The sequence below is a fragment of the Engystomops pustulosus genome, chromosome 8 (genome assembly GCF_040894005.1).
Source record: "Engystomops pustulosus chromosome 8, aEngPut4.maternal, whole genome shotgun sequence".
NCBI lineage: Eukaryota > Metazoa > Chordata > Amphibia > Anura > Leptodactylidae > Engystomops > Engystomops pustulosus.
The window spans coordinates 62932032-62958361 of record NC_092418.1 but is presented as its reverse complement, the minus strand read 5'-3'; the positions used below and the strand labels follow the sequence as shown (position 1 = coordinate 62958361).

The following is a 26330-nucleotide window of genomic DNA, read 5'->3' as shown; positions in this document are numbered from 1 at the left end:
CGGCTCCTCCCCACCCAAAATAGGCCTGGGGGCCAGAAGCGTTTACTTTGAAAAAATTATAATTTTCAAAGCAGGCCGGGTCGTTTGAATATTTCACCTAGGAATAATGGAATAGCATAGTGGTTCTATTTTTAATCGTTTTTTCGGAAATGGTTCCATGATTAAGAGCGACAGTATGGGGCATCCATATTGCGCTGCTATGATTGCAACTTCAGGTCTCCAGCATGGCGGCGACAGATGGGCCGAGTTCCACTATGTATCTGGTGAAACACCTGAAAATTCTGCCTGCCACAGCTCGTTTGATAAGGGGACGATGTATGGAGGCACTGAAGTAGTAGTAGATTAAAGGTGCTGCAGTTAAAACTATGTTAGTTAGATCTTGGGATGGAGCTGGCGCTCCGCTGCCAGGCGAGCTTTCGCCAATCCAAGCCCCTGTCTCTCGGTTACTCCCCAAACAGCACTTCTAAGAACCTTTTGTATAAGATCAAGTGTAGTAGTGTTCTTATAAGTTTGGGTTTTGGCGGGTGAGGGGAATGTAAACAGATGCGCAAGAAGCGCTGAAATAATATTGGTAAATGATAAAAGTTTGCCAGTATATTTTGTGGATAACACAGCAAGGTGGCGACAAAGTTAACAAGTTTGATGTGGAAGCCATGAAAACAACCAAAAATTCTGCCTGACACAGCTCGTTTGATAAGGGGATCATGTATGGAGGCAGCTATATAGACAACTTTTGGAGGCAGCTATGGCGATGACGTGTGGAGGTAGCAATGAAGACAACTTGTGGAGGCAGCTAAAAAGACGATGTGTGGAGGCTGCTATGGAGACAATTTAATTTGGATAGTGCCTGTATGTGGGAGTCCAAAAAAGTTTTCAAACCAGAGGAGCAGGTAGGTGGTCCTCCAGAAAAATTTAATAGATTGAGTGCCTATATGTGGCAGTCCAAAAAAGTTTTCAAACCAGAGGAGCAGGTAGGTGGTCCTCCAGAAAAATTAAATAGATTGAGTGCCTGTATGTGGCACTCCCAAAAATTGTTTAAAACAGAGGACCGGGTAGGTGGCCCTCCAGAAAAATTAAATACATAGAGTACTATAGCTATAGCCAGTTGGCTCTGGAAAAAAATAGCCAGTTTCCTCTGCTTTAGTGTACAAAGAGGAGGAGAAGGAGGACAATGAGGAGGAGGAGTGCATACATTATTTAGGTTGAGCTTCTTTCACCTGGTGGAGAATGGAAATTCTGAGAAATCCAGGCTTTATTAATCTTGATAAGCGTCAGCCTGTCAGCGCTGTCAGTCGTGTACGCTTATCGGTGATGATGCCACCAGCTGCACTGAAAACCCGCTTGGACAACACGCTAGCGGCAGGGCAGGCAAGAACCTCCAAGGCGTACAGCGCCAGTTCGTGCCACATGTCCAGCTTTGAAACCCAGTAGTTGTACAGCTACGTACTCCCTCACCATCTTTCTGTAAAGATCAGCCCTACTCTGCCGAGACTGGGGACAGGTGACAGTGTCTTGCTGGGGTGACATAAAACTGGCAAAGGCCTTGTAAAGCGTACCCCTGCCAGTGCTGGACAAGCTGCCTGCTTGCCTACTCTCCCTCGCTACTTGTCCCGCAGAAGTACGCCCTCTGCCGCTAGCGCTGTCAGAAGGGAAATACTGTTTCAGCTTGTGCACCAGGGCCTGCTGGTATTTATGCATTCTCACACTCCTTTCCTCTCCAGGGATGAGAGTGGAAAGATTTTGCTTGTACCGTGGGTCCAGGAGAGTGAATACCAGGTAATTGGTGCTGGAATAAATTCTTTGAACGCGAGGGTCACGGGATAGGCAGCCTAGCATGAAATCTGCCATATGCGCCAGAGTACCATCGCGCAAGAATTCACTCCCCTCACTGGCCTGACTCTCCATTTCCTCCTCCTCCAACTCCTCCAACTCCTCTTCTTCTGCCCATACATGCTGAACAGTGAAAGACTGAACAATGGTCCCCTCTACTGTCTCGCCAACATTCTCCTCCTCTTCTTCCTCATCCTCCTCCACCTCCTCCGATATGCGCTGAGAAACAGACCTGAGGGTGCTTTGGCTATCAACGAGGGAATCTTCTTCCCCCGTCTCTTGTGACGAGCGCAAAGCTTCCGACTTCATGCTGACCAGAGAGTTTTTCAACAGGCTAAGCAGCGGGATGGTGAGGCTGATGATGGCAGCATTGCCACTGACCATCTGTGTTGACTCCTCAAAGTTACTCAGCACCTGACAGATATAAGACATCCACGTCCACTCATCATTGTAGACTTGAGGAAGCTGACTGACCTGACTACCAGTTCTGGTGGAAGTTGACATCTGGCAGTCTACAATCGCTCTGCGCTGCTGGTAAACTCTGGATAACATGGTTAATGTTGAATTCCACCTCGTGGGCACATCGTACAACAGTCGCTGAGCGGGCAGTTGGAGGCGGCGCTGCGCTACCCTGAGAGTGGCAGCATCTGTGCTGGACTTCCTGAAATGCGCACAGATGCGGCGCACCTTCGTGAGCAAATCAGACAGATTGGGGTATGTCTTGAGGAAACGCTGAACTATGAGATCTAACACATGGGCCAGGCATGGCACATGTGTCAGTCTGTCGAGTTGCAGAGATGCCACCAGGTTACGGCCGTTGTCACACACAACCATGCCTGGCTTCAGGTTCAGCGGTGCCAGCCACAGATCAGTCCGCGCCATGATGCCCTGTAATAGCTCTTGGGTGGTGTGCCTTTTATTGCCTAGGCTCAGCAGTTTGAGCACTGCCTTCTGTCTCTTAGCGACGGCACTGCTGCTGTGCCTAGAGCTACTGACTGATGGCGCCATTCCCACGGATGGTAATTCAGAGGAGGAGGTGGAGAAGGGGTGGGAGGAGGAGGAGGCATAGTAGGCCTTTGAGACCTGGACCGAGGTAGGCCCCGCAATCCTCGGCGTCGGCAGTATATGACCAGCCCCAGGGTCAGACTCGGTCCCAGCCTCCACCAAGTTAACCCAATGTGCTGTCAGCGATATATAGTGGCCCTGCCCGGCAGCACTCGTCCACGTGTCCGTGGTCAGGTGGACCTTGTCAGAAACGGCTTTAGTCAGGGCACGGATGATGTTCTCTGACACGTGCTTGTGCAGGGCTGGGACGGCACATCGGGAAAAGTCGTGGCGGCTGGGGACCGAATACCGAGGGGTGGCCGCCTCCATGAGGTTTCGAAAGGCTTCGGTCTCTACCAGCCTATAGGGCAGCATCTCCAGGCTAAGCAGTTTGGAGATGTGGACGTTGAGGGCTTGGGCGTGTGGGTGGGTTGCACTATACTTTCTTTTGCGCTCCAGCGTCAGGGGTATGGAGAGCTGAACACTGGTGGCTGCTGTGGAGGATCGTGCAGGCGAAGATGGGGTTTTCGCACGGGAGGTGTTTGGGCCGGGGTCGGTGACATGGGTGGACTGCGTGGAAGACTGACTGCTGGACAAACGGCTAGAAGCATTGTCCGCAATCCACTACATCACCTCTTCGCACTGTTCTTGCCTCAACAGTGCTCTACCACGAGTCTCAGTAACTTGAGACATAATGAACCTAGGGAGTGTAGCTCTGCGGCGTTCCCCTGCTCCCTCATCAGCAGGTGGTGTCTCACCCAGCCCAGGACCACGGCCTCTGACCCCTGCAGTAGTTGGACGCCCACGTCCACGCCCTCGCCCTCTACCCCTAGCCCTCGGGTTAAACATTTTCCAAATTAAAGTGTAAACTTTACTTTTTTTTTTTTTTTTAAACAAAACGATGCTATCCTATTGCTATGGCTAGTTTCTAACCTACACTGACAGCACACAACTGGATTTTGTGCTGTGCCTGATGACTTTGAGTTATAAAAAGAAATAAACGTAAAAAAAAAAAAATCAGCAGACTGTGCCTAATTCAAATCAACCCCCTAATAAATTGTCCCACTTCGGTGTTTGAGGTGGATATGTGTGTCACTAAGAGCTAAACACAACGGTTGCAAGTCTCCCTTCAAATTACTCACAATATGGTACTAGCTGCACTACTAATGGCAGCAAGCCCAGCCACAAGCAAACCAAAAAAAAGGAAAATAAAATGTTATTGTAGCCCTAAGAAGGGCTGTTGAGTTCTTGTAGATTCACTCCTGCCTAACACTATTTTAATAGAACACCCTAACGCTTTCCCTGACCAGCAGCAGCTCTCTCCATAGCGGCATCCAGGCAGAGAATGATCCGAGCAGCGCGGGCAGGGGCTAGTCTATTCCAGGGTCACCTGATCAGGCCAGCCAACCACTGCTATCGACGTGTAAGGGTACCACGTCATGCTGCGTGGAGTGCAGAGTCTCCTGGCTTGGGATTGGCTCTGTTTCTGGCCGCCAAAAATCACAACGGCGGGAGATGCCATTTTCTCGAGCTGGCGAAATACTCGTCTGAGCAACGAGCAGTTTTGAGTACGCTAATGCTCGAATGAGCATCAAGCACGGACGAGTATGTTCGCTCATCTCTAGTATTAAACTTTGTGGAGCTTTTTCTCATTTAATCTATTGTGAATTTTTAATTTTCGGCCAAAATTAATGTATTGTCAAAAAAGTTAAATTTGTAAATTTCCCCTCCACTTTTTTTTCACCCCTGTAAAACACCTAAAGGGTTAACAAACTTCTTAAAGTTGGTTTCTGATACATTGAGGGGTGTAGTTTCTATAATGTGGTTTTACTATTATTTAGCTCTCACACGTTGCGTTTTGGTTGCATTTTCATTGCGTTTAAAATGCATTAAAACAGCTGATGAGAGGTAATTTGCCCAATTACATTACTGTTTACGTTTGTTAATGCAAAATGCAAAGAGTTAACAAAACACATGCGTTAATGCGTTGTTAACGCGTGCGTTAACATCACGTTTACGATGCGTTCTGTAAACAGAAATTTTAACAGTGATGTAATTGTTGTATATGAGTTTTAAATGCAATGAAACGTAACCAAAACGCGTTTTGGTTGCGTTTAAAACGCATATACAACAGCTGATGAGAGGTAATTTGCCTAATTACATTACCATTTATGTTTGTAAACGCAATGTTAACGCATACGTTAACGCTTTGTTAACACATGCGTTAATATCGTGTTTACGATGCGTTTTGTAAACAGAAACGTTAACAGTGATGTAATTAGGCAAATCACCTCTCCTCAGTTGTTGTATATGTGTTTCAAATGCAATGAAAACGCAGGTCAAAACGCAACGTGTGAACACGCCCTCAAAGTCACTTGAAAACTGAGCCGCTGTCGGTAAACATAGGTTTTAGCGATTTTCATAACAATGTGAAAAATTGCACCCACAATTCTAAGCCCCATACTAACCTAGGAAAACGAGAAGATGCGTAAAAGCCATGCCAACGTAAAGCAGACATTCTAGAAATTTTATTTATAAAGTTATTTGGGTGCTATGACTATCTACTTAAAAAAAAGAGAATTTAGAACTTTGAAAATTGAGATTTTTTCTGGATTTTTGACAATTTTTTTTTCATCATTAAACACAAAAGATATCATCCAAATATTTCCACTAAATTGAAGTACATTGTGTGACAAGAAAACAGTCTCAAAATTATCTGGATATGTAGAAGCATTTGAAGGTTATAATCACTTATAGTGACACAGGACAGATTTAAAATATCACGGTTGGTCCGGGAGCCCTAAAGTGGCTTGGTCCTTTAGAGGTTAATTAGCAGCCAGCTGGAAGTCCTGCATGACTACCTGGTGCAGACTTTCCATATTGGCTCCACCCTTGGGAAGTGACGGGCTATGTCAAAGACCTGCGGAGCTGTGGCAGTGAGCTGATACTGTAAGTTCTTGGGGTGCCAGGCTGTAGGCCAGTACTTGTGAGGTAGGGAACCTCTGTATAGTGAATGCCGGAGAGGCTTAGGCTTGGTTTTGAAATTTTGTTTATTTTGTTTTAACGCCGAATAAAACTGGTTGAAGATAACTGGCTAAATAGAAAGTTTGTCTCTGAGGAGAGAGACATAGAGACTGTTGCTGTTTTGCTTAAATTCTTGCCGTGGGTCCAATGGATGAATTTGAGAGACGATTGTGGCAGATGAAGTGGCAGTTAGACCTTTAAATGCTGAAATGTTATACATAAAGTCATCCGGCAGAGTTTGAAGTGAAGCATGAGGCTGCAAAGAAGCGACTGCAGAGGTCCCTGGACATACAGACTTCTATACAACATGGAGGCTCTGCAACGCCTTGAATGCTTTCAACCGCAAACGCAACATTGCATGATGTTGCTAGGACATCTGCTGAGCCAAATGGATGCCCACTCTATTGTCCATGATGCCTGTGATGTGTCTGCAAATCCAGTGAAAAACATGGTGTGTGCTATTGCTAAGGACAACCAACTGAAACAGGTATGCAGATACCTTCAAGTGGACAGTTGTGTGGCTGAATGTCTTGCTGTCTAGTGGCCTGGTATAGAAAAGTCTCTACTGCAGTGCAAAGAGGTGGGTGCTAAGGGAAACCAACAGCGCCAGCTTGTGTCTGTCCCATCTGTGTAGAGGAATTAGCCATGTTGGAGGTGCAAATGTGTGAATGTCTGTACACCTCAATCTGGCACATGGTCCGACTGAGGACCGAAACGCCCCCTGGTTTATATAATGTGGACACTTCTTAAATACTGGTGCAAGCAGTTTGTACTAGAAAGAATGTGCAAAGTCCAACAGAAAACTGCTTCAAGGCCCTTGGTAAATGTGCCCGATGGGGTATCTTTATTTCTGCTAGGTAAATTGTCTCATTTTTGAGACTATTCACTGCGACTTTTGCTGTCTATATCAAGTATGCTTTGGTCTGCACGTTGCGCAGTGTGCCTTATGTGTCTTTATTTTCCAGATGTCCCGTGCAACTTTCCAATTTTTTTGCTTATTTTTGTGATTTTTTTTTTTTTTGGCGCAAATCTAAAGCTGGTCCAGGGCAGGTGCAAAGGAACTATTTTTTTCATGGACCCTGTTTAAACATATAAATTGTAATTATTTCACATGCTGAAAATGTTTAAAATTTTTCATATTAACCTATGGAGCATTTAAATTTTGGGCTGTTTTTTTTTTTCATAAATTTTTGCATTTACATTTTTTTTTTTTTACTTTTTCTTGGTTACTTCTAAGAGGTCACAGGTGGTGTTAACACGTGTTTTCAAATGCATCACAAAAGTTGAGAATAGCAGATTTGCCTAATTACATTTATGTTAACATGGCATTTACAACATGCATTCATTAACATACTGTTAACATACATACTGACACTGTTAACAAACACATTTGTGAACAATATGTTAGCATGCATGTTAACAGTAATGTAATTGAGCAAATCTCTTCTCAGCTGTTGTGATTCGTTAAAAATGCATGTGTTAACATCATATATGATGGCAGCCTCATGTGGTCATCTCCCTGGGGTGTGACTAATGCTTAAAAATGCTTCAAATCCAAAATTTACAGTAGTATCCACTCCTGTATATAACCCCCCTCACATGGCCCAAAAAGAAGCCAAAAGTTGTGCCTGTCAGGATAGGAAATACTAAACGTGTATCACAAGAAAAAAAACCATAAGGATCACGATCATACGTAAGGTGCAAAAGAGAGCTTCCAAATGCCTCAATGACATACCAAAGAAAAAAAAAAGGTAGATGTCCTCCATTGAGTTCATACTGGGCAAAGACTGCCACAACTGCCAGAGATGAGGAAATTGTATCCCAAATGGCTCCAAAACTGCCTATCGGTGGGAAAAGCCTCCTGCAGAGTGTTCTTTATACAACAGGTTAAAAGAGCGAGTGCAGAGAAGTCACAGACAAAACTCCCTTAGGTAATGGTGGGCAGTCTGAACTGCAACCAAGGTGGATTGAATCCACAGATGAGACTGTACTGCTGGGACCTGTAGTCTAATGGAAACTGTGATGATAATGAATCACATGCAATAGATTGCCCTGAAATTGACACTGATGTGATGTCAGGTTTTAACCCATGTTTGTATCAAAGCGCCAATTCAGGTAAATAAAGAGTGTTAACAGGCAGGTGGAAGTGTAGCCAAATGTGATGAGGGGGTTAGCTCAATTGTGTCTCTAGAGGTTGTGGGTTGTAATGACAAATATAGCAACACTCAGTGGCATTGCTAGGGTCTAAAAATATCTGGGGCACAGGACCAAAGTAAATATACAGTCATGGCCAAAAGTTTTGAGAATGACACAAATATTATATTTTCACATGATCTGTTGCCCTTTGGTTTTTATGTGTGTTTGTCAGATGTTTTTATCACATACAGAAATACAAATGCCATCATATTATGAGTAACAAAAGCTTTTATTGACCGTTAGAATGAGTTAACCCCTTAACGCTGAAGCCACTTTTTACCTTCCTGACACGGCCCATTTTTTCAAATCTGCCCTGTGTCACTATAAATGGTTATAACTTTGGAACGCTTTAACATATCCAGATGATTTTGAAATTGTTTTTTCGTGACACATTGTACTTCATGTTGGTTGAGAAATTTAATCAATATGTTTAGTATTTGTTTATGAAATAAATGGAAATTTGGCAAACATTTTGAAAAAAACAATGTTTTCCAAATTCAAAATTTTCTACTTTTTGGAAAGTTGGTCATATCACTAAAATAACTTGATAACTAACATTTTCCATATGTCTGCTTTAACTTGGCATCATTTTTCAAACATCTTTTCCTTTTTTTAGGATGTTAGGAGGCTTATAACTTTAGGTGCAATTTTTCTGATTTTCACAAAAATCATCAAAACCTACTTTTGGAGGGTCAATTTAGTTAGAAGTGACTTTATAAGGCCTACATGACAGAAAACCCCCACAAATGACACCATTTTAGAAACGACACCCATCAAAATATTCAAAACAACCTTTGGGAATTTTGTTAACCCTATGAACGTTTCATGAGGGTGAAAGATAAATGAAAGTGAAATTACAGAAATGTAATTTTATCTTACTATAGATTCATTGAACACTAAAATTTGCACCTTCACAATGGGTTAAAAAGGAAAATGCATTTTACAATGTTGAGGGCAATTCCTCCTGAGCATGCCAATACCCATTTTGTCACTGTACCCTGCTGTACGGGCACCGGGGGGGCACTTGGAATGGAAAGAGCGTTGTTTTGTTTTTGGAGGGCAAATATGGCTGAAAAAGTTTTCATGTGACAGGATGCATTTTGAGAGCCATATTGATACCAAAACAGAGGAAAGCCCCAACAAGTGACACCATTTTGTAAAGTACACCCCTTGGAGAGTTTAGCAAGGTGTAATTTGTGTATTTGCCCTAACAGGTGTTTGATTCAATTAGGCCCCAAAAAGGAAAAAGGAGAAAATTTTCTCAAAAAAGTCACTTTTACCCCAAATTTTTGTATCCCATAAGGCATTAAAGATGAAACAACCCCAAAAAATGTGTACTAGCATTTCTCCCGCGTATAAAATTGCCCCACACATGCAAATAAAATGTTGTATGGGTACGCAGTGAAGCTCAGAAGGTAAAGAGGAGCGTTGGCCTTTTAGAAGCCAAATTTGACATACATCCTTTACATGTGTCAGGATGCATTTAGAAAGCCGTAGTGGTACCAAAACAGAGCGGAACCCCAACAAGTATCACCATTTTGGAAAGCACACCCATTAGAGAATTTAGCAAGGTGTAATATGTGTATTTGTCCGTAAAGGTGTTAGATTTAATTAGGATTTAAATAGGAAAAAGGTAAAAATTTTCCTATAAAGGTCATTTTACCCCTAATTTTTATAGCCACAAGGGATAAAAAAATGTAATAACCCCACAAAATGTGTAAAGCTATTTCTTTTGAGTGTAGAAGTACCCCACATGTGTATATAAAATGTTGTATGGGCGCACAGTAAAAGGAAAGGGGGATGTTTGCCTTTTAGAAGCCAAATTTGACAAATGTTTGACATGCATTTGGAGAACCCTAGTGGTATATAACAGATAAGAATTCGAAAAGTGACCCTAATTTTTGAATGCACACCCCTTAGAGAACTTTGCAATGTGTAATATATGTATTTGCCCCTACAGGTGAATGATCCAATTAGGCCCTAAACATTAAAAAGGTGAAAATTTTCCTATAAATGTCCCTTTACCCCTAATTTTTGTAAGCCACAAGTGATAATATATTAAATAACCCCAAAAAAGGTTTAAAACTATTTTCTCCCGAGTGTAGAAGTACCCCACATGTGCATATAAAATGCTTTATGGGCGCACAGTAGAGGAAAAGAGGGATGTTTGTCTTTTAGAGGCCAAATTTTACAGAAATCCTTCACATGTGTCAGGATACATTTGGAGAGCCGTAGTCGTACCAAAACAGAGGAAAACCTGAAAAGTAACCCTTATTGTTGAATGTACACCCCTTGGGGAATTTACCATGGTGTAATATGTGGTGTAGTGTAATACACATGGTGAAATGAGCATTTTGAACATAAAGGTGGTTTCCAAATATGATGTGCAATGGAGTCGAGATGGAAATTGCAATTATTTCTGGAAAGTTCAGTGCCTGCTATGTGGCGCCCGTTATGAAATAATGGAGGGGTATAGGGAGCAACGTAACCTAACAGTTGTTACAATTATTCATTTTACCGAAATTAATTCACAACAGGTTGGACGTGAATTGTGAATGTGTTGCATATATGGAGGTGGAATATACCAAGGGACCAACTAAACTTTTGTCACTCTGGAGTTGTCGCAGGTCTCTTAGTAGTATATAGTGTCCATCCTGACTCCTCTTTTGTAACAGACTCTTTATTGAGTCCTACTTTTAGAAGTAGCAGAATTCACCGGGAAAATGCTGTCCTGGCAAAACACAGGAACATCTAAACCAGAGCAACTGGGGCCCCGTCCTTCTTGTCCCAATATTAGTTTCCTAATATCTTCCTCTTCAAAACGGAGAAATAATACGGCAGGACCTGCACATTGGAACAGCTCGTAAGAGTTGTACACCATAATCTGTACAATGTACACGGCCAGCGCTTTTGTACCAAATCTTTTTCGTAGGGTAATTATCGCCAAGTGTTGCTCTTATTCACCCTAGCGATGCCCATTGTGACAAATATTGCTGCTTTTGGCTGGACCAAATTGATCAGCCAATAGCGGCAAACATAGACAGAGGGGGGCAACAAAACCCATCTGGACCGCAAGGCAAAATTGGTGGCTGTCAGGAACAGCCGCCACCCTGCCCGATCACCGTGTCTACAGACTTGGTGATCGGTATTACTGACGTCATAAGTAAATTCGCTGCTATTGGCTGGTCTGAATTGATGAGCCAGTAGCAGCGATCATGTGGGGGGGACATAACCCTTCTGTTCCATGGGGCAGGATGGATGGCCGTCAGGAACAGCCGCCATCTTGCCCGATCACGGTGTCTGAACCTTGTTGGCAAGTCACTACCCGCCGCACCGTTCTATAATAACGCGCGTTGGGAATAGGCTATACAATCTTTATTTATTTTTTAAGCAATTTAGACACATAGGGGCTTATTTTTTGCGAGATGAGATGCACTGTAAAAAAAACCCTTCATTTTACTGGGTTTTTAGCTTATTGAAGCAATTTTATTAACTTTTTACGTGTGGAGGAAAATAAAAGAATCAATTCTTGTTTTTAATTTTTAGCATTTTTTTGGGGGGGGGGTGTTCACTGTAGCATAACAATAATATATTATCTTTATTCTAGGGATCACTACGATTACGGTGATACCTCATTTATATAGTTTATTTTATATTTGTCCAATTTTATTGAAGGAAAACTAGAATAGAAAAAATTGCATTTGTTTTAGTATTTCCATTTTTATAGCAGCATAACTATAGTATTTTTTGGTTGACGGAGCTGGTTAAGCTTATCTTTTGCGTGACAAGTTGTTCTTTTCACTGGTATCATTTTGGTGCTTGTAACTTTTTCGGATAACGTTTTAGAACATTTTTTGTAAAGCAATTTGCTAAAAAGTTTTAATTTTTGGCAAGTTTTTTTTTTTTTTACCACGTTCACCGAGGGGGTCCAATTATGTTTAGGATTTATTGTACAGATTGTTACGGACGCAGCGATACCAAATAAGTGAGGTTTTTTTGTGATTTAGTGTTTTTTATACTTTATTACTTTTGTACAGGGAAATGTGGTGTTTGGGGGGACTTTCACTTTCTTTTATTATTTATTTTTATTTTGAAAAAACCTTTATTTTTTTTACTTTTTTTACAGTTAATGACATCTGAGCTTGAACAAGTGATCTTCTGATCACTTGTTCAAGCTCTTTTACAGGTTACACAGTGCAATACAGATGTATTGCACTGTGTAATGTAAGACACTGAGCATGCTGCGCATGCCCAGTGTCTTACAGCCGGGTCCTGCCAGAAGGCAGGGACCCGGCTTCCGGATGAAGATCGCGCAACCCCGGGCACCGGCAGGAGCGGACCCCCCCCCCGGTAAGAGCCGCGGGGGGTCTGATTCACTTTTACTAGACTTTAAATGCCGCTAAGACGCCGCGGTCAGCGCGACCGGGGCGTGTTAGGGGTGTTAGAGGCAGGTGTCGGCTATAATATATAGCTGACACCCGCAGCTTGACGTAATGATACTGCATTTTGCGGGAACGCACCTCCCGCTATGCAGTACTATTACGTCAAATGTCGGGAAGGGGTTAATGCAGCAAGTCAATATTTGCAGTGTTGACCCTTCTTCTTCATGACCTCTGCAATTCTTCTTTGCAGCTCTCAATCAACTTCTGGACCAAACCCTGACTGATAGCAGTCCATTCTTGCACAGCCAATGCTTGCATTTTGTCACAATTTGTTGGTTTTTGTTTGTCCACCCGTCTCTTGATGATTGACCACAAGTTCTCAATGGGATTAAGATCTGGGGAGTTTCCATCATGCTGCAAAAGGCATTGTTGATCAACAAACTGCTCTTGGACGGTTGGGAGAAGTTGCTCCTGGAGGACATTCTGGTACCATTCTTTATTCATGGATGTGTTTTTAGGCAAGACTGTTAGAGAGCCCTTTGCCTTGGCTGAGAAGCAACCCCACACATGAATGGTTGCAGGATGCTTTACAGTTGGCATGAGACAAGACTGGTGGTATCACTCACCTTGTCTTCTCCGAACAAGCTGTTTTCCAGATGTTCCAAACAATAGGAAAGGGGGTTCATCAGAGAAAATGACTTTACCCCAGTCCTCAGCAGTCGTCTCCCTGTACCTTTTGCAGAATATCAGTCTGTCCCTGATGTTTTTTCTGGAGAGAAGTGGCTTCTTTGCTGCTCTCCTTGACACCAGGCCTTGCTCCAAGAGTCTGTGCCTCACAGTGCGTGCAGATGCACTCACACCTGTCCGCTGCCATTCCTGAGAAAGCTCTGAACTGCTGGTAGCCCGATCCCGAAGCTGAAACACTTTTAAGAGACGCTCTTGGCGCTTGCTTGGTCCTTCCTGGGGCCTTTTTGGCAACAATGGAACCTCTCTCCTTGAATTCCTTGATGATGCGATAGATTGTTGAGTGAGGTGCAATCTTTCAGGTGCAATCTTTCTAGCTGTGATACTCTTCCTTGTTAGGCCAGTTTTGTGCAGTGCATTGAAGACTGCACGTGTTTCTTTAGAGATAACCATGGTTAACAGAAGAGAAACAATTTCCAGCCCTGTCCTCATCAACATCATAACAACTCATCAACATTACACCTGTGTTAATAGAGCAATCACTGAAACAATGTTAGCTGCTCCTTTTAAGGCAGGCCTGCAATGAAGTTGAAATGTGTTTTGGGGGAAAAAGTTCATTTTCTAGGCAAATATTGGCTTTGCAATTAATTGCTGGTAAGCTGATCACTCTTTATAGCATTCTGGAGTATATGCAAATTACCATTATAAAACCTGATGCAGTAGACTTTTTAAAACTTAACATTTGTATCATTCTCAAAACTTTTGGCCATGACTGTACTGAATGCTCCACTTCTGTACATAATATGCTTGCATAAAAAAACAACTTTTCTTATGATATGCATCTACAGAAAACCCAGGAGTAATCCATACCTATTACATTCAGTTCTTTTATAATGACTACTGCACATTTCCCTTATTGTTCCACCCACCAAATAATGTGCCCTAAACTGCCCCCACTAATTCTCCCTACACTAGATAATGCTCCATTCAATGCCTCTATACTTAACATGCTTTAACCCCTTCACTCTTAGCGGTGGAGGGGCAGTGACCGGACACGGCAAACACGATGTGCTGGCTGTAACACCCGCGATCGGAGTGGGCTCCGATTGGGGGTGCTTAACCCGTTAAATGCCGCGGTAAGCGCCACCGCAGCATCTAATATGCCTTTGGGGGGTCTTTCCCCCACGATCAGCCCCACAAACCGTTTTCAGGGGGCGCTGATTGCTGCTGTGGCATCACTGGGGTCTGATCTGGAACCCAGTGTTGCCTGCAAGAACTGCCGGTAAGATGGCGTCTATGACTTATACAGATGATTGCTTGTTCATGTCCCATGGTGGAAAAAGTGAATAGAAAAAAATAAAAGTTATTCAATAAGAAAGAAAGAAAAATGCCCATAAGCCCCATATAACATATAAAGACATATAACCCAAAGAAAAGTCTAAATCATAACAAAAACCCCACATGTATAGTATCACAGCGTCCGTAACCGCCCATAGAATAAAAGGTAATCATTACTGAACCCGTACGATGAACGCCGTTAAAAAAAAAAAAAATGTTGAAAACCCACCAAAAATTATCATTTTTATCCATTCAAATATGTACTCGAGAACGATACTGGATACTGGTGCAAAATACAACATGTCCCGCAAAAATCAAGCCATCAAACAGCTCCGTAGCCAAAAAAGTTAACATCTTATGCTACTTGGAAGATGGCAATACAAAAATGATAGGTAAGAAAATATATTCAAGTCTGGTATCACCGTAATCGTATCGACCCATAGAATAAAGATAACATGATTATTAGGCTAAACGGTGAACACGAGAAAAAAAGTCAAAAATCCAGTACAGAATTGATGCTTTTCTACTCCTGCCCTCAAAAACGAGTTCCTAAATTTTCAAAAATAGGTGATACCGACCCCAAAATGGCAACACTGGAAAAAGCATCTCATCCCGCAAAAGAAATGCCATCACATGACCCCGATAACAAAAAAAAAACAAAATTTTATAGCCTAAAAAAGGAGGCAACAAGAAAAAATCCTGGCAGCTGCAGGGTGCTCCTTCCCTTCTGCGCCTCGCTGTGCACCCATAAAGCAAGTAACGTTCACATGTGGGGGTCTCTGTACTTGGGAGAAATTGCAAAACAAATTGTATGGTGGGTTTTCTCTTTTTATCTTTTGAAAATGTGTAAATTTTAGGGCTAAATGAACTTGTAACCGGCACAATTTGACCATTCTAAATTTCACCTCCATTTTGATTCAATTACTATGAAGATCTCAAGGGGCTAACAATCTTTGTAAAAGCTGTTTCTGATAGAAAATAAAAAGGTATGGCACTTGAAATGCAGACATAGTACAAAAAAACAACTGTGCATCTTGAAGCTCAAATAGGCTGCATCCTTAAAGGGAACCTGTTATCAGGAGCCCTTTTTATTGTTCCCCCATGTCCCCCATAGAGAGTAGTGTACACAAAAAATAAGTTACATAAAAGTTTACATTTTTGCATGCAGAGCGGTGTCCCTAGTCCCATGGGAGTGGCCAGTGAGGAGTGCTTTTCCATCCGCCCTCTGGGAATTTGCTCCAACGAGCATCGAAAAACTCCCATATTTCCTCCCCACCTCGCTTCCCCACTAAGGCCATCATACATGTCTGCCCCACTCCTCACTGGCCACTCCCGTGGAACTAGGGACACCGCTCTGCATACAGAAAGGTAGACTTTAATCCAACTTATATTCTTTTTGTAGAAAGACAGTTTTACTATAAAAACTCTTTTGGCAATGTGTATACAAATTTCCATGGGGACATGGAGATCCCCCAAAAAGTCTATTGATCTCAGGTTCCCTTTAAGTGCTAACGTTTAAGAGATGTAAAAGACGGGTTTAATTACCAATAACTGGAGCAGACTCTCTGGAACCAAATCCATTATCTAGGAGTGTGTTAACAATCCAGTGTAATGCATTTGCAGATCGCAATGCCTGTTAACAGAAAAAAACACTTGTTAGGTACAATTTTTTTTATATAATACTGATATGTAACAGATTGTTGTCCTAGTAGTTCTGGTTCATTCATGAAAGTTCTGTCTTGCTCTCAGACAAGATATGTTAGTGGCACAGTGACCCTAAGCGCTTGGAAATAGTCTGAGCAGGGACAAGGGTGTTTAATGAAGTGTCGCCTTGGATGGTAAACAGCAAAAATATGGGTGGTGCTTGTGCTCTTAAGTTTACAAAATTAGCCACAACTTTTAAAAGGAAAAGTAAACAGCTATACAAACTATTGTAGCAAGACCCAGCACCTGATTATATCACATCTGTAATAATTTACATATTTGCCCGAAACACAACTGCATTTTGAAGAAATCCAATCTTTTTATTGTGGTGTTTTATTTATCTATGCATTCATTTAGGGCCAAATAGATGGATCCTTACAATGTTCCAAATACTGTTGATTATTTTACTTGTTTTTTTAATTCTATACATGGAATTGATTTTCTGGGTGTGTCAATTTTATTAATGGGGTACACATTAAGTAATTCTGGTATAGATTCTCTTCACTTTACGTAGATGCACCAGCTTTAACAAATGAAGAATATTTTTAATTTCTGTAATGGAGACCACTCTGTGATCTGCTTGACTGGCTAATCTTTTAATTATAAATGAACAATATATGTATAACATAATCAATTTATAAAAATACCTGTTCTTCTAAGAAGACCAGCCTGTTTTCAATTGAGCCAGTCTTTTTTGCTTGGTCTAATTCCAACATGTCCACAACTGTGTTGACTCTAAAAAAAAAAAAATTAGAGATAATAGTTATGACCAGACAAAGTGGAACCATGTAGAAACTATGCATTCACATCCATTGCACTTATAAAGTCAAGCCTTTCTGCATCAAGGCATACAGGTACTTGATCATAATCACATGGGCAAAGAAGTGTGCTTTATGTTGAGATGATATTTTATGTGTCCTCTCCTTTTTCTAGGATGTTATGAGGCCCAGAACTTTAGGTGCCATTTTTGTCATTTTCATGAAAATTGCCAAAACTCACATTTTGAGGGACAACACAGTTTTCAAGTGACTTTGAACGGCCAAAATAATAGTGAAACCCCATAAATTATAATTATAAAAAGTTCACCCCTCAACGTATGTAAAACAACTTCTATTAAGTCTATTAACCCTTTAAGTGTTTCACATGGGTTAAAATATGGACCTGTGATTTAGAAACTTTTTTTATTTTTTCGGAAAATACATTCATTTAGGCGAAAACTGTCAGTTTCATAATAAATTAAATGATGAAACGCTCTGCAACATTTGATGGCCAATTTCTCCCGAGTGTACTGATACCCCATATGTGGTGGTAAACTGCTGTATGACGGACAGCAGAGCATAGGATCAAAGCAGCGCTATTCACAGCAGATTTGTATTGTCACATTGTACAAGCTATACATTTTTTTTTTTTTTGGTAATACGCACATATGAGGGCTTATTATTTACGGAATGAGCTACAATGTATAGATAATTCATTTTGGGAGTCTAAAGCTTATTCATGAGATTTTATTAACTACTTCAAGGGGGACACAAACGAAATCATTTTTTATTTTGGATTTTTAGCATCTCCCCCCCCCCCCCCCCACCCGCTCACCATAACGTAAAAATAATATTTTATCTCTGGTTCATTACGATTGCGGTGATACCTCATTTATATAGTGCTTTTTTGCTCAATTTAACTGAGCAAAAACAATATTGGAGAAATTGCATTGTTTTTACTATTGACAAATTTTCAGGGCCATAACTTCTGTATTTTTCTGTTGTCAGATGTGGTTGAGGGCTTATTTTTTGCGAAAAGAGTTGTTCTTTTCAGTCGTATTATATTGAGGAATGTATCTTTTTTTGATCACTTTTTAGAACATTTTTTTGTGATGGTGTTTGATGGAAAATTGTATATTACGGGAAAGTTTTCGTGTTTTTTTTTTTTTTTTTTTTTTTTTTTATCGTCGTTCACCGAGCAAGTTCAATATTGATTTAAATTTATTGTAAAGATTAATACGGACACGGTGATACCAGATATGTATGTTTTTTTGTGTTTTATATACTGTATTTGCATTTTATGTGTAACAGGGGAGATCATGGGACTGTTATTTTACAGTGCCTACAAGTAGTATTCAACCCCCTGCACATTTAGCAGGTTTGATAAGAAGCAAATAAGTTAGAGCCTTCAAACAAGGGAGAATTATTGAATTTTATAACCAGTGCATTGGTCGCGCTGCTCGTAGTGCAAATCTTAGTATAAATCTTAGTGGTGCAGATAAATAGCAGTTACTCAGCAAACAGATGTAAATTTTCAATAAACAACATTTATTATTGAAAATTTACATCTGTTTGCAGAGTAACTGCTATTTATCTGCACCACTAAGATTTATAATAAGATTTGCACTACGAGCAGCGCGACCAATGCACTGGTTATAAAATCCAATAATTCTCCCATATACATCAGGTTCCATCACCTGACAACCAGAGGACGCAGCAGCTTTTTTTCTACACTCCTTTTTGTTACACATACTTGTGATAACATTGTCTGTATCCTAACTATAATCTGGATTACAGCCCCATATACATGGAGCGTGGTGTCACCCTCTAAAAACCAAACTTCAAACAAGAGCAGGGTTTATTAACAGATGCATAAATCTTACAAACCAAAAAGTTATGTTGCTTAGTTATATTTTAATACATTTTAAACATAAAAGTGTGGGTCAATTATTATTCAACCCCTAGGTTTAATATTTTGTGGAATAACCCTTGTTTGCAATTACAGCTAATAATCGTCTTTTATAAGACCTGAACAGGCCGGCACAGGTCTCTGGAGTTACCTTGGCCCACTCCTCCATGCAGATCTTCTCCAAGTTATCTAGGTTCTTTGGGTGTCTCATGTGGACTTGGAAAACATGTGGAAGGAGCTCAAGATTAATTGGGTTAAGGTCAGGAGACTGACTAGGCCACTGCAACACCTTGTTTTTTTCCCTCGGGCCTTGGTTTTCTTGGCTGTGTACTTTGATGGAGGAGCGGAGGTTCTTGGCCAAAATTTCCAAGTAGGCCGTGCTATCCATCTTCCCATGGATCTGGACCAGATGGCTGAGAAGCAGCTCCACAGCATGATGCTGCCACCACCATGCTTGACTGTAGGGATGGTATTCTTGGGGTCGTATGCAGTGCCATCCAGTCTCTAAACATCACATGTGTGGTTGGCCCCAAAGATCTCGATCTTGGTCTCATCAGACCAGAGAACCTTGAACCAGTTGGTCTCAGAGTCCTCCAAGTGATCATGACCAAACTGTAAACGAGCCTTGACATGACGCTTTGATAGTAAAGGTACCTTACGTGCTCGTCTGGAATGGAGACCATTGCGTGCGGTGGAGTAAGTTACTTATGGTATTGACTGAAACCAATGTCCCCACTGCCATGAGATCTTCCCGGAGCTCCTACCTTGTTGTCCTTGGGTTAGCCTTGACTCTTTGGACAAGCCTGGCCTCGGCACGGGAGGAAACTTTCAGAGGCTATCCAGGCTGTGGAAGGCTAACAGTAGTTCTATAAGCCTTCCCCTTCCGGATGATGCTCCCAACAGTGGAGACAGGTAGGCCCAACTCCTTGGAAAGGGTTTTGTACCCCTTGCTTACCTTGTGACCCTCCACGATCTTGTCTCTAATGGCCTTGGAATGCTCCTTTGTCTTTCCCATGTTGACCATGTATGAGTGCTGTTCACAAGTTTGGGGAGGGTCTTAAATAGTTAGAAAAGGCTGTAAAAACAGATAATTAATCCAAACATGTGAAGCTCATTGTTCTTTGTGCCTGAACTACTTCTTAATACTTTAGGGGAACCAAGCAGAATGCTGGTGTTTTGAGGGGTTGAATAATAATTGACCCATACTTTTATGTTTAAAATTTATTAAAATTTAACTGAGCAACATAACTTTTTGGTTTGTAAGATTTATGCATCTGTTAATAAATGCTGCTCTTGTTTGAAGGCTTTAACTTATTTGCTTCTTATCAAACCTGCTAAATCTGCAGGGGGTTGAATACTACTTGTAGGCACTGTATTTATTTAATCATATTATAAAATGACAATGTTTTTTTTCACTTTTTTACATTTTCTACTTCTTGGCTTGAACAAGCATTCATCGGATCGCTTGTTCAAGCCTTTACACTGCAATACACTTGTATTGCAGTGTACAGTGTAAGTAGCTGAGCATGCTCAGTTACATACAGCCGAGTCCTGCCAGGAGGCGGAACCCGGCGGGGAGAGAAGCTGACGGCCTTGGAGCACTCGCCGAATCCAGGGGCAGAGGCAGGAGGGATTGGATCCCCCGATAAGCACACCGGGGGGGTTTCGATCCATGCTTGACCGCGGCGTGTAAGGGGTTAAACACTGAGTATTTCCGATCCCGGGTGTTAGTGCCAGGTTTGGGCTGTGATATCACAGCCCGACACTGGCACCAGCTAAACCCGATGTCCTGAAATCTTCTTCTGACTCGCCGCCGTAGAAAAGCCAATAGGGCAGTCATTAAGGGGTTAAATCACAAAGTATTGAAGATTTCTTAGCATATTTTGAAACTAGAGGAGGGAGTAAGGTAAATGTCTAAATGATTCAAAAAGTACTCAATTTAAGTTGTTTTTGCAAAAGCTATGTTTGTGGAGCATTAACAGTGGATGTTCCTCTTCAAATGTACCCCATGTATCTGCAACAACCCTGCAGATGCATAGGGTAAGTAGATGTTGCGAATAGCTCCCTCTCCATGTTAGGAGCTGACTGGGGAGGCTATCTCTCTACAAAGTTCTCTACTCTTGGAGATCTCCTAATTGCAGCTGGAAACCCCTGCCTGGCAATGCAAGAGTTTTAAAATGTTATTAACCCCTTTATACTATTGTAAAGCAAGCTGGAAGCTGTTTGGAGAGTGCAACCACCTGACTAGGGGAGTATAAAAAAAAAACCCTTGTGGGTGGGAGCACATGATCTTGGAGCACAAGTCAGCAAATTAAGCAGAGGAGTGTACAGCACCTGCAGTGTCATACCACCATGCTGTGGTGTATAGCTTCATTTGAGGCCCATACAATGCAGTAAATGCCGACAACTTCTCAATTTTCACATTCCAGTGCTCTTTGCCTTTAATTCGATTCCCCATTATTACTTTTTATAAGTAGGTCACTCAATAAGTTATATAAGTTTTATCCCCTTAAGGACGTAGCCAGTTTATAGCTTAAGGCTCAGTCCCATTTTTTGTATTCTGACTTGCGTCGCTTTATATGGTTATAACTTTTGAACACACTTGCTTATCAAAGCGATTCTGAGTTTGTTTTTTCCCCACATGTTGTGCTTCATTTTATTGGTAAATTTTGGCTGATAAGTTTTGCATTTTGAAAAAAAATTGTGATTTGTTTGAGAAATTTGCCATTTTCGAAATTAGAAATCATTGCGTTTTCAGGCAGATAAATTTACCACCTAAATAAGTTGCTGAATAACATTTCCCATACGTCTACTTTACATTTTCATCATTTTTGAAATGTCTGGATAATTTATTTTGATGTCATGAGGCTTACAAATCGAATATCGGTTTTCTGTATTTTCAGAATTTAATATTTTGGGGATAAAAACCGTTTTTAATTAACCCCTTAAGGACGCAGCCATTTTGCAGGTTAAGGCTCAGCCCGATTTTTTGGATTCTGACCTGCGTCGCTTTATATGGTTATAACTTTTGAACACTGTTACTTATCAAAACGATTCTGAGATTGTTTTTTTTCCCCACATGTTGTACTTCATTTTAGTGGTAAATTTTGGCTGATATGTTTTGCGTTTATTTACAAAAAAAAAGAAAATATGATAAATTTTTTGAAAAATTTGCCATTTTCGAAATTCAAAATCATTGCGTTTCCAGGCAGATAGATTTACCACCTAAATAAGTTGCTGAATAACATTTCCCATTTGTCTACTTTACATTTTCATAATTTTTGATATGTCTGGATAATTTATTTTGATGTCACGCGGCTTACAAAAAGAATATCGCTTTTCCGGATTTTCAGAATTGACTATTTTGGGGATAAATACAGTTTGGAATGAAATTTTACATATTTAGCATCAAAACCCCCGTATATAACCAACCCATTTTCAAATCTGCACCCCTCAAGCTATCAGAAACAGCTTTTACGAAGATTGTTAACCCCTTGAGATCTTCATAGTAATTGAATCAAAATGGAGGTGAAATTTAGAATGGTCAAATTGTTCCCTTATACGTTCATTTAGCACTAAAATTTACACATTTCCAAAATATAAAAAGAGAAAACCCACCATACAATTTGTTCTGCAATTTCTCCTGAGTACAAAGACCCCCCACATGTGGCCGTTACTTGTTTTATGGGCGCACAGCGAGACGCAGAAGGGAAGGAGCGCCCTGCAGCTGCCAGGATTTTAGTTTCCTCATTGGCCCCTTTTGAAGGCTAAAAAATTTTCGCTTTTGCGTTATTGGGGCCATGTGATGCCATTTTTTTTGCGCGATGAGATGCGTATTCCATTGTTACCATTTTGGGGTTGGTATCACCTATTGTTGAAAATTTAGGAACTTTTTTTGAGGGCAGGAGTAGAAAAGCATCAATTCTGTACTGGATTTTTTACTCTTTTTTTTTTTTTTTTTTTGGTGTTCACCGTATAGACTAATAATCCTGTTATCTTTATTCTATGGGTCGATACGATTACGGGGATACCATACATGAATATATTTTCTTACGTTTTACTAAATTTGTCAAACAAAACCCTAATGTGGGGAAAAATCTATCATTTATGTATTGCCGTCTTCCAAGTGGCATAACATTGTTACTTTTTTGGCTACGGAGCTGGTTGATGGCTTGTTTTTTGTGGGACATGTTGTACTTTGCACCAGTATCATGTCGGAGTACACATGGTTTTTTGATCGCATTTTATAGCATTTTTTGTGGGATTGAATAGCTAAAAATCATAATTTTTAGAAGGTTTATAGCAGTTTTTTTTTACGGCGTTTATCGTGGGGGTTCAATAATGATTTACTTTTATTCTACGGGTTGTTACGGACGCGGTGATACTATATATGTGGGGTTTGTGTTATGATTTAGACTTTTTTTTTAGTTATATGTCTCTTTATATGTTTTGGGGGTTTTGGGCATTTTTAGTGATTTATTACTTTATTTTTTTATTGAATAACATTTTTTTTTTACTTTTTCACTTTTATACCATGGGATATGAACAAGCAATCGTCTGATTGCTTGTTCATGATAATATTCTGCAATACTCATGTATTGCAGAGTATTATCAGTGTCAGCCTATACACTTGCATAGGCTGGCACTGTGCCAGTAAGATGACGTCACAGACGCCATCTTACCGGCAATTCTTGCAGGTAACTCTGGGGTCCAGATCGGACCCCAGAGTTACTATAGCAACGATCGGCGCACCCCGAAAACGGTTCGGGGGGGCCGATCGTGGGGGAAAGACCCCCCAGATACATGTTAGATGCCGCGGTCGCGCTGACCGCGGCATTTAACGGGTTAAGCACCCGCGATCGGAGACAACTCCGATCGCGGGTGTTACACTGGTGTGCCGGCTATCAGTCACAGCCGGCACCCCGTCTTTCCCGATGCCGGTTCGGCTCAGATCTTGAGCCAAACCGGCATCAGCTCAGCGTCCGATATATCGGACGCTGAGCGCTAAGTCACTGAGCTCAGCGTCCGATATATCGGACGCTGAGCGGGTAGAGGTTAAAGAGGACTTTTCACCACCTCACACATGTAGAGATTATAATACCATCCTGTAGGGGCTGCTACAGATTCAGGCGCACTTGGAATTTTCCTTCTAGCCCCTACGGTTGCGGAGATATCACTCCAAGGATCTGACCATTGTAATCTGTGTTTGGTCAGAAAGGAGGAGCTGGGGGTGGGGCTTGAGGCGTGTGTATTGCTAATCTTCTCTCATACTGTCAATCAGTGGCAGGCATAGTCAGGGTAATTATTATGAATATTGATCTGTGAGTTTTTTCTATGTGCATCTAATGGTTCACACACATTCCGCTAATATACTGTTGACATTATTTTTACGATGTTTCGGCAGTTTTGCTTGTGGTTGCGATTACGCGGTGTTTGCGCCAGTTGCGATTACGCGGTGTTTGCGCCAGTTGCGATTACGCGGTGTTTGCGCCAGTTGCGATTACGCGGTGTTTGCGCCAGTTGCGATTACGCGGTGTTTGCGCCAGTTGCGATTACGCGGTGTTTGCGCCAGTTGCGATTACGCGGTGTTTGCGCCAGTTGCGATTACGCGGTGTTTGCGCCAGTTGCGATTACGCGGTGTTTGCGCCAGTTGCGATTACGCGGTGTTTGCGCCAGTTGCGATTACGCGGTGTTTGCGCCAGTTGCGATTACGCGGTGTTTGCGCCAGTTGCGATTACGCGGTGTTTGCGCCAGTTGCGATTACGCGGTGTTTGCGCCAGTTGCGATTACGCGGTGTTTGCGCCAGTTGCGATTACGCGGTGTTTGCGCCAGTTGCGATTACGCTGAGTTTTCGGCACAGTTGCGCTTACGCGGCGTTTTCGGCACAGTTGCGCTTACGCGGCGTTTTCGGCACAGTTGCGCTTACGCGGCGTTTTCGGCACAGTTGCGCTTGAGCGGCGTTTTCGGCACAGTTGCGCTTGAGCGGCGTTTTCGGCACAGTTGCGCTTGAGCGGCGTTTTCGGCACAGTTGCGCTTGAGCGGCGTTCTCGGCACAGTTGCGCTTGAGCGGCGCTCTTGGCTCAGTTGCGCTTGCGCGGCGTTCTTGGCACAGTTGCGCTTGCGCGGCGTTCTTGGCACAGTTGCGCTTGCGCTGCGTTTTTGGCACAGTTGCGTTTGCGCTGCGTTTTCGGCACAGTAGCGCTTGCGCGCCATTTGGCGCACGTTAACACTTACGTGCCGCTTGCGTCACGTTTACGCTTATGCTGCAATTATGTTATGCATACGCTGCATTCGCATTATGCTTACACAGTGTTTGCATTATGGTTATTCTTACGCGCTGTTTGCGTCATGGTTGCGATTCGCTGCATTTGCAGCCCACTTTCGCCTACGGGCCGCCTGTCTCACATTCATGTGTGCGTTTATGCGTACGCACCATTTGTTGTGCGTTTTTACGTGCATGCAGTGTTTGAGGTGCGTTTACAGATTTTCTGTTTATGTTGAATTTGCACTGTGTTCAAGCTTACATAGCATTCGCCTTTATGTGGAGTGTCACTTGTGTTTTTGCTTATGTAAACGGCACTTGCGTTTACGGCACATTTACACTTACATTTACATGCCATTTGCATTTATGTCTGTTAGTATCATGTTTACGCTTATGTGGTATATTAGTTGATGTCTCGTTTGCACTTACGTTGACACAGCGTTTGTGTTTCCGTTTACATTGCATGCGTGTTTACCAATACGTGTAACATTGCATTTTTGTTATTGGAGCCATGTGACGGTATTTTTTTGCGAATGAGATGCTTTTTCCAGTGTTACCTTTTTTGGGTTGGTATCCCCTATTGTTGAAAATTAAGGAACTTATGTTTTAGGGCAGGAGTAGAAAAGCATCATCAATTCTGTACCATATTTTTTTTTTTTTTTGGTGTTCACTGTAAAGTCTAATAATCATGTTATCTTTATTCTATGGGTCAATACGATCACGGGGATACCAGAATATATTTTCTTACGTTTTACCAAATTTGTCAAATATAATCCTAATGTGGGAAAAATCTATAATTTTTGCAATGCTGTCTTCCAAGTGGCATAACATTTTTTTAATTTTTTGACTATGGAGCTCTTTGATGGCTTGTTTTTTGTGGGACATATTGTACTTTGCAACAGTATTATTCTACACAAAAAGAGAAAAGCCAGCAGTGGGAGCCATCGACTGCGGGCACAATGTATGAAACACCAAATGCTTGATCAAACAACAATAATCAAAAGGTCAAAAGTTCTTATAACAAATTTATATTTTATTAATCACAATAAAATTGAGTACACAGAATAACATCAGTAATACGTGGACCAAGAAGCAGATAAAAGTGGCTGTGCAAAATAAATAGCCAAAGAAGGGCTTAGGAGTAGGTTGTACAATCCATATTTAGAAGCATTTGTAGCACAAATGGGAAATGAAAGACA

At 41.7% G+C, this 26330-nt stretch overlaps 1 protein-coding gene and 1 long non-coding RNA gene across 7 annotated transcripts in view; one reads left to right on the top strand and one right to left on the bottom strand.

Annotated features, from left to right (window-relative positions):
• TRPM2 (transient receptor potential cation channel subfamily M member 2) overlaps positions 1–26330 on the bottom strand; it is a 419555-nt gene that overhangs the window by 50493 nt on the left and 342732 nt on the right. For all 6 annotated transcript variants that reach the window (XR_011849388.1, XM_072120992.1, XM_072120993.1 and 3 more), the window contains 2 exons: positions 16850–16937; positions 16044–16131 (listed from right to left, as the gene is read on the bottom strand). Coding sequence is in view for 5 of the 6 variants with exons in the window: in XM_072120992.1 (XP_071977093.1) it covers positions 16044–16131; positions 16850–16937 (176 nt within the window). In the remaining variant the exon portion in view is untranslated. The remainder of the gene's footprint in view (positions 1–16043; positions 16132–16849; positions 16938–26330) is intronic.
• The window catches only part of LOC140075302 (uncharacterized), a 104659-nt gene that overhangs the window by 27276 nt on the left and 51053 nt on the right, over positions 1–26330 (top strand). The window lies entirely within an intron of this gene.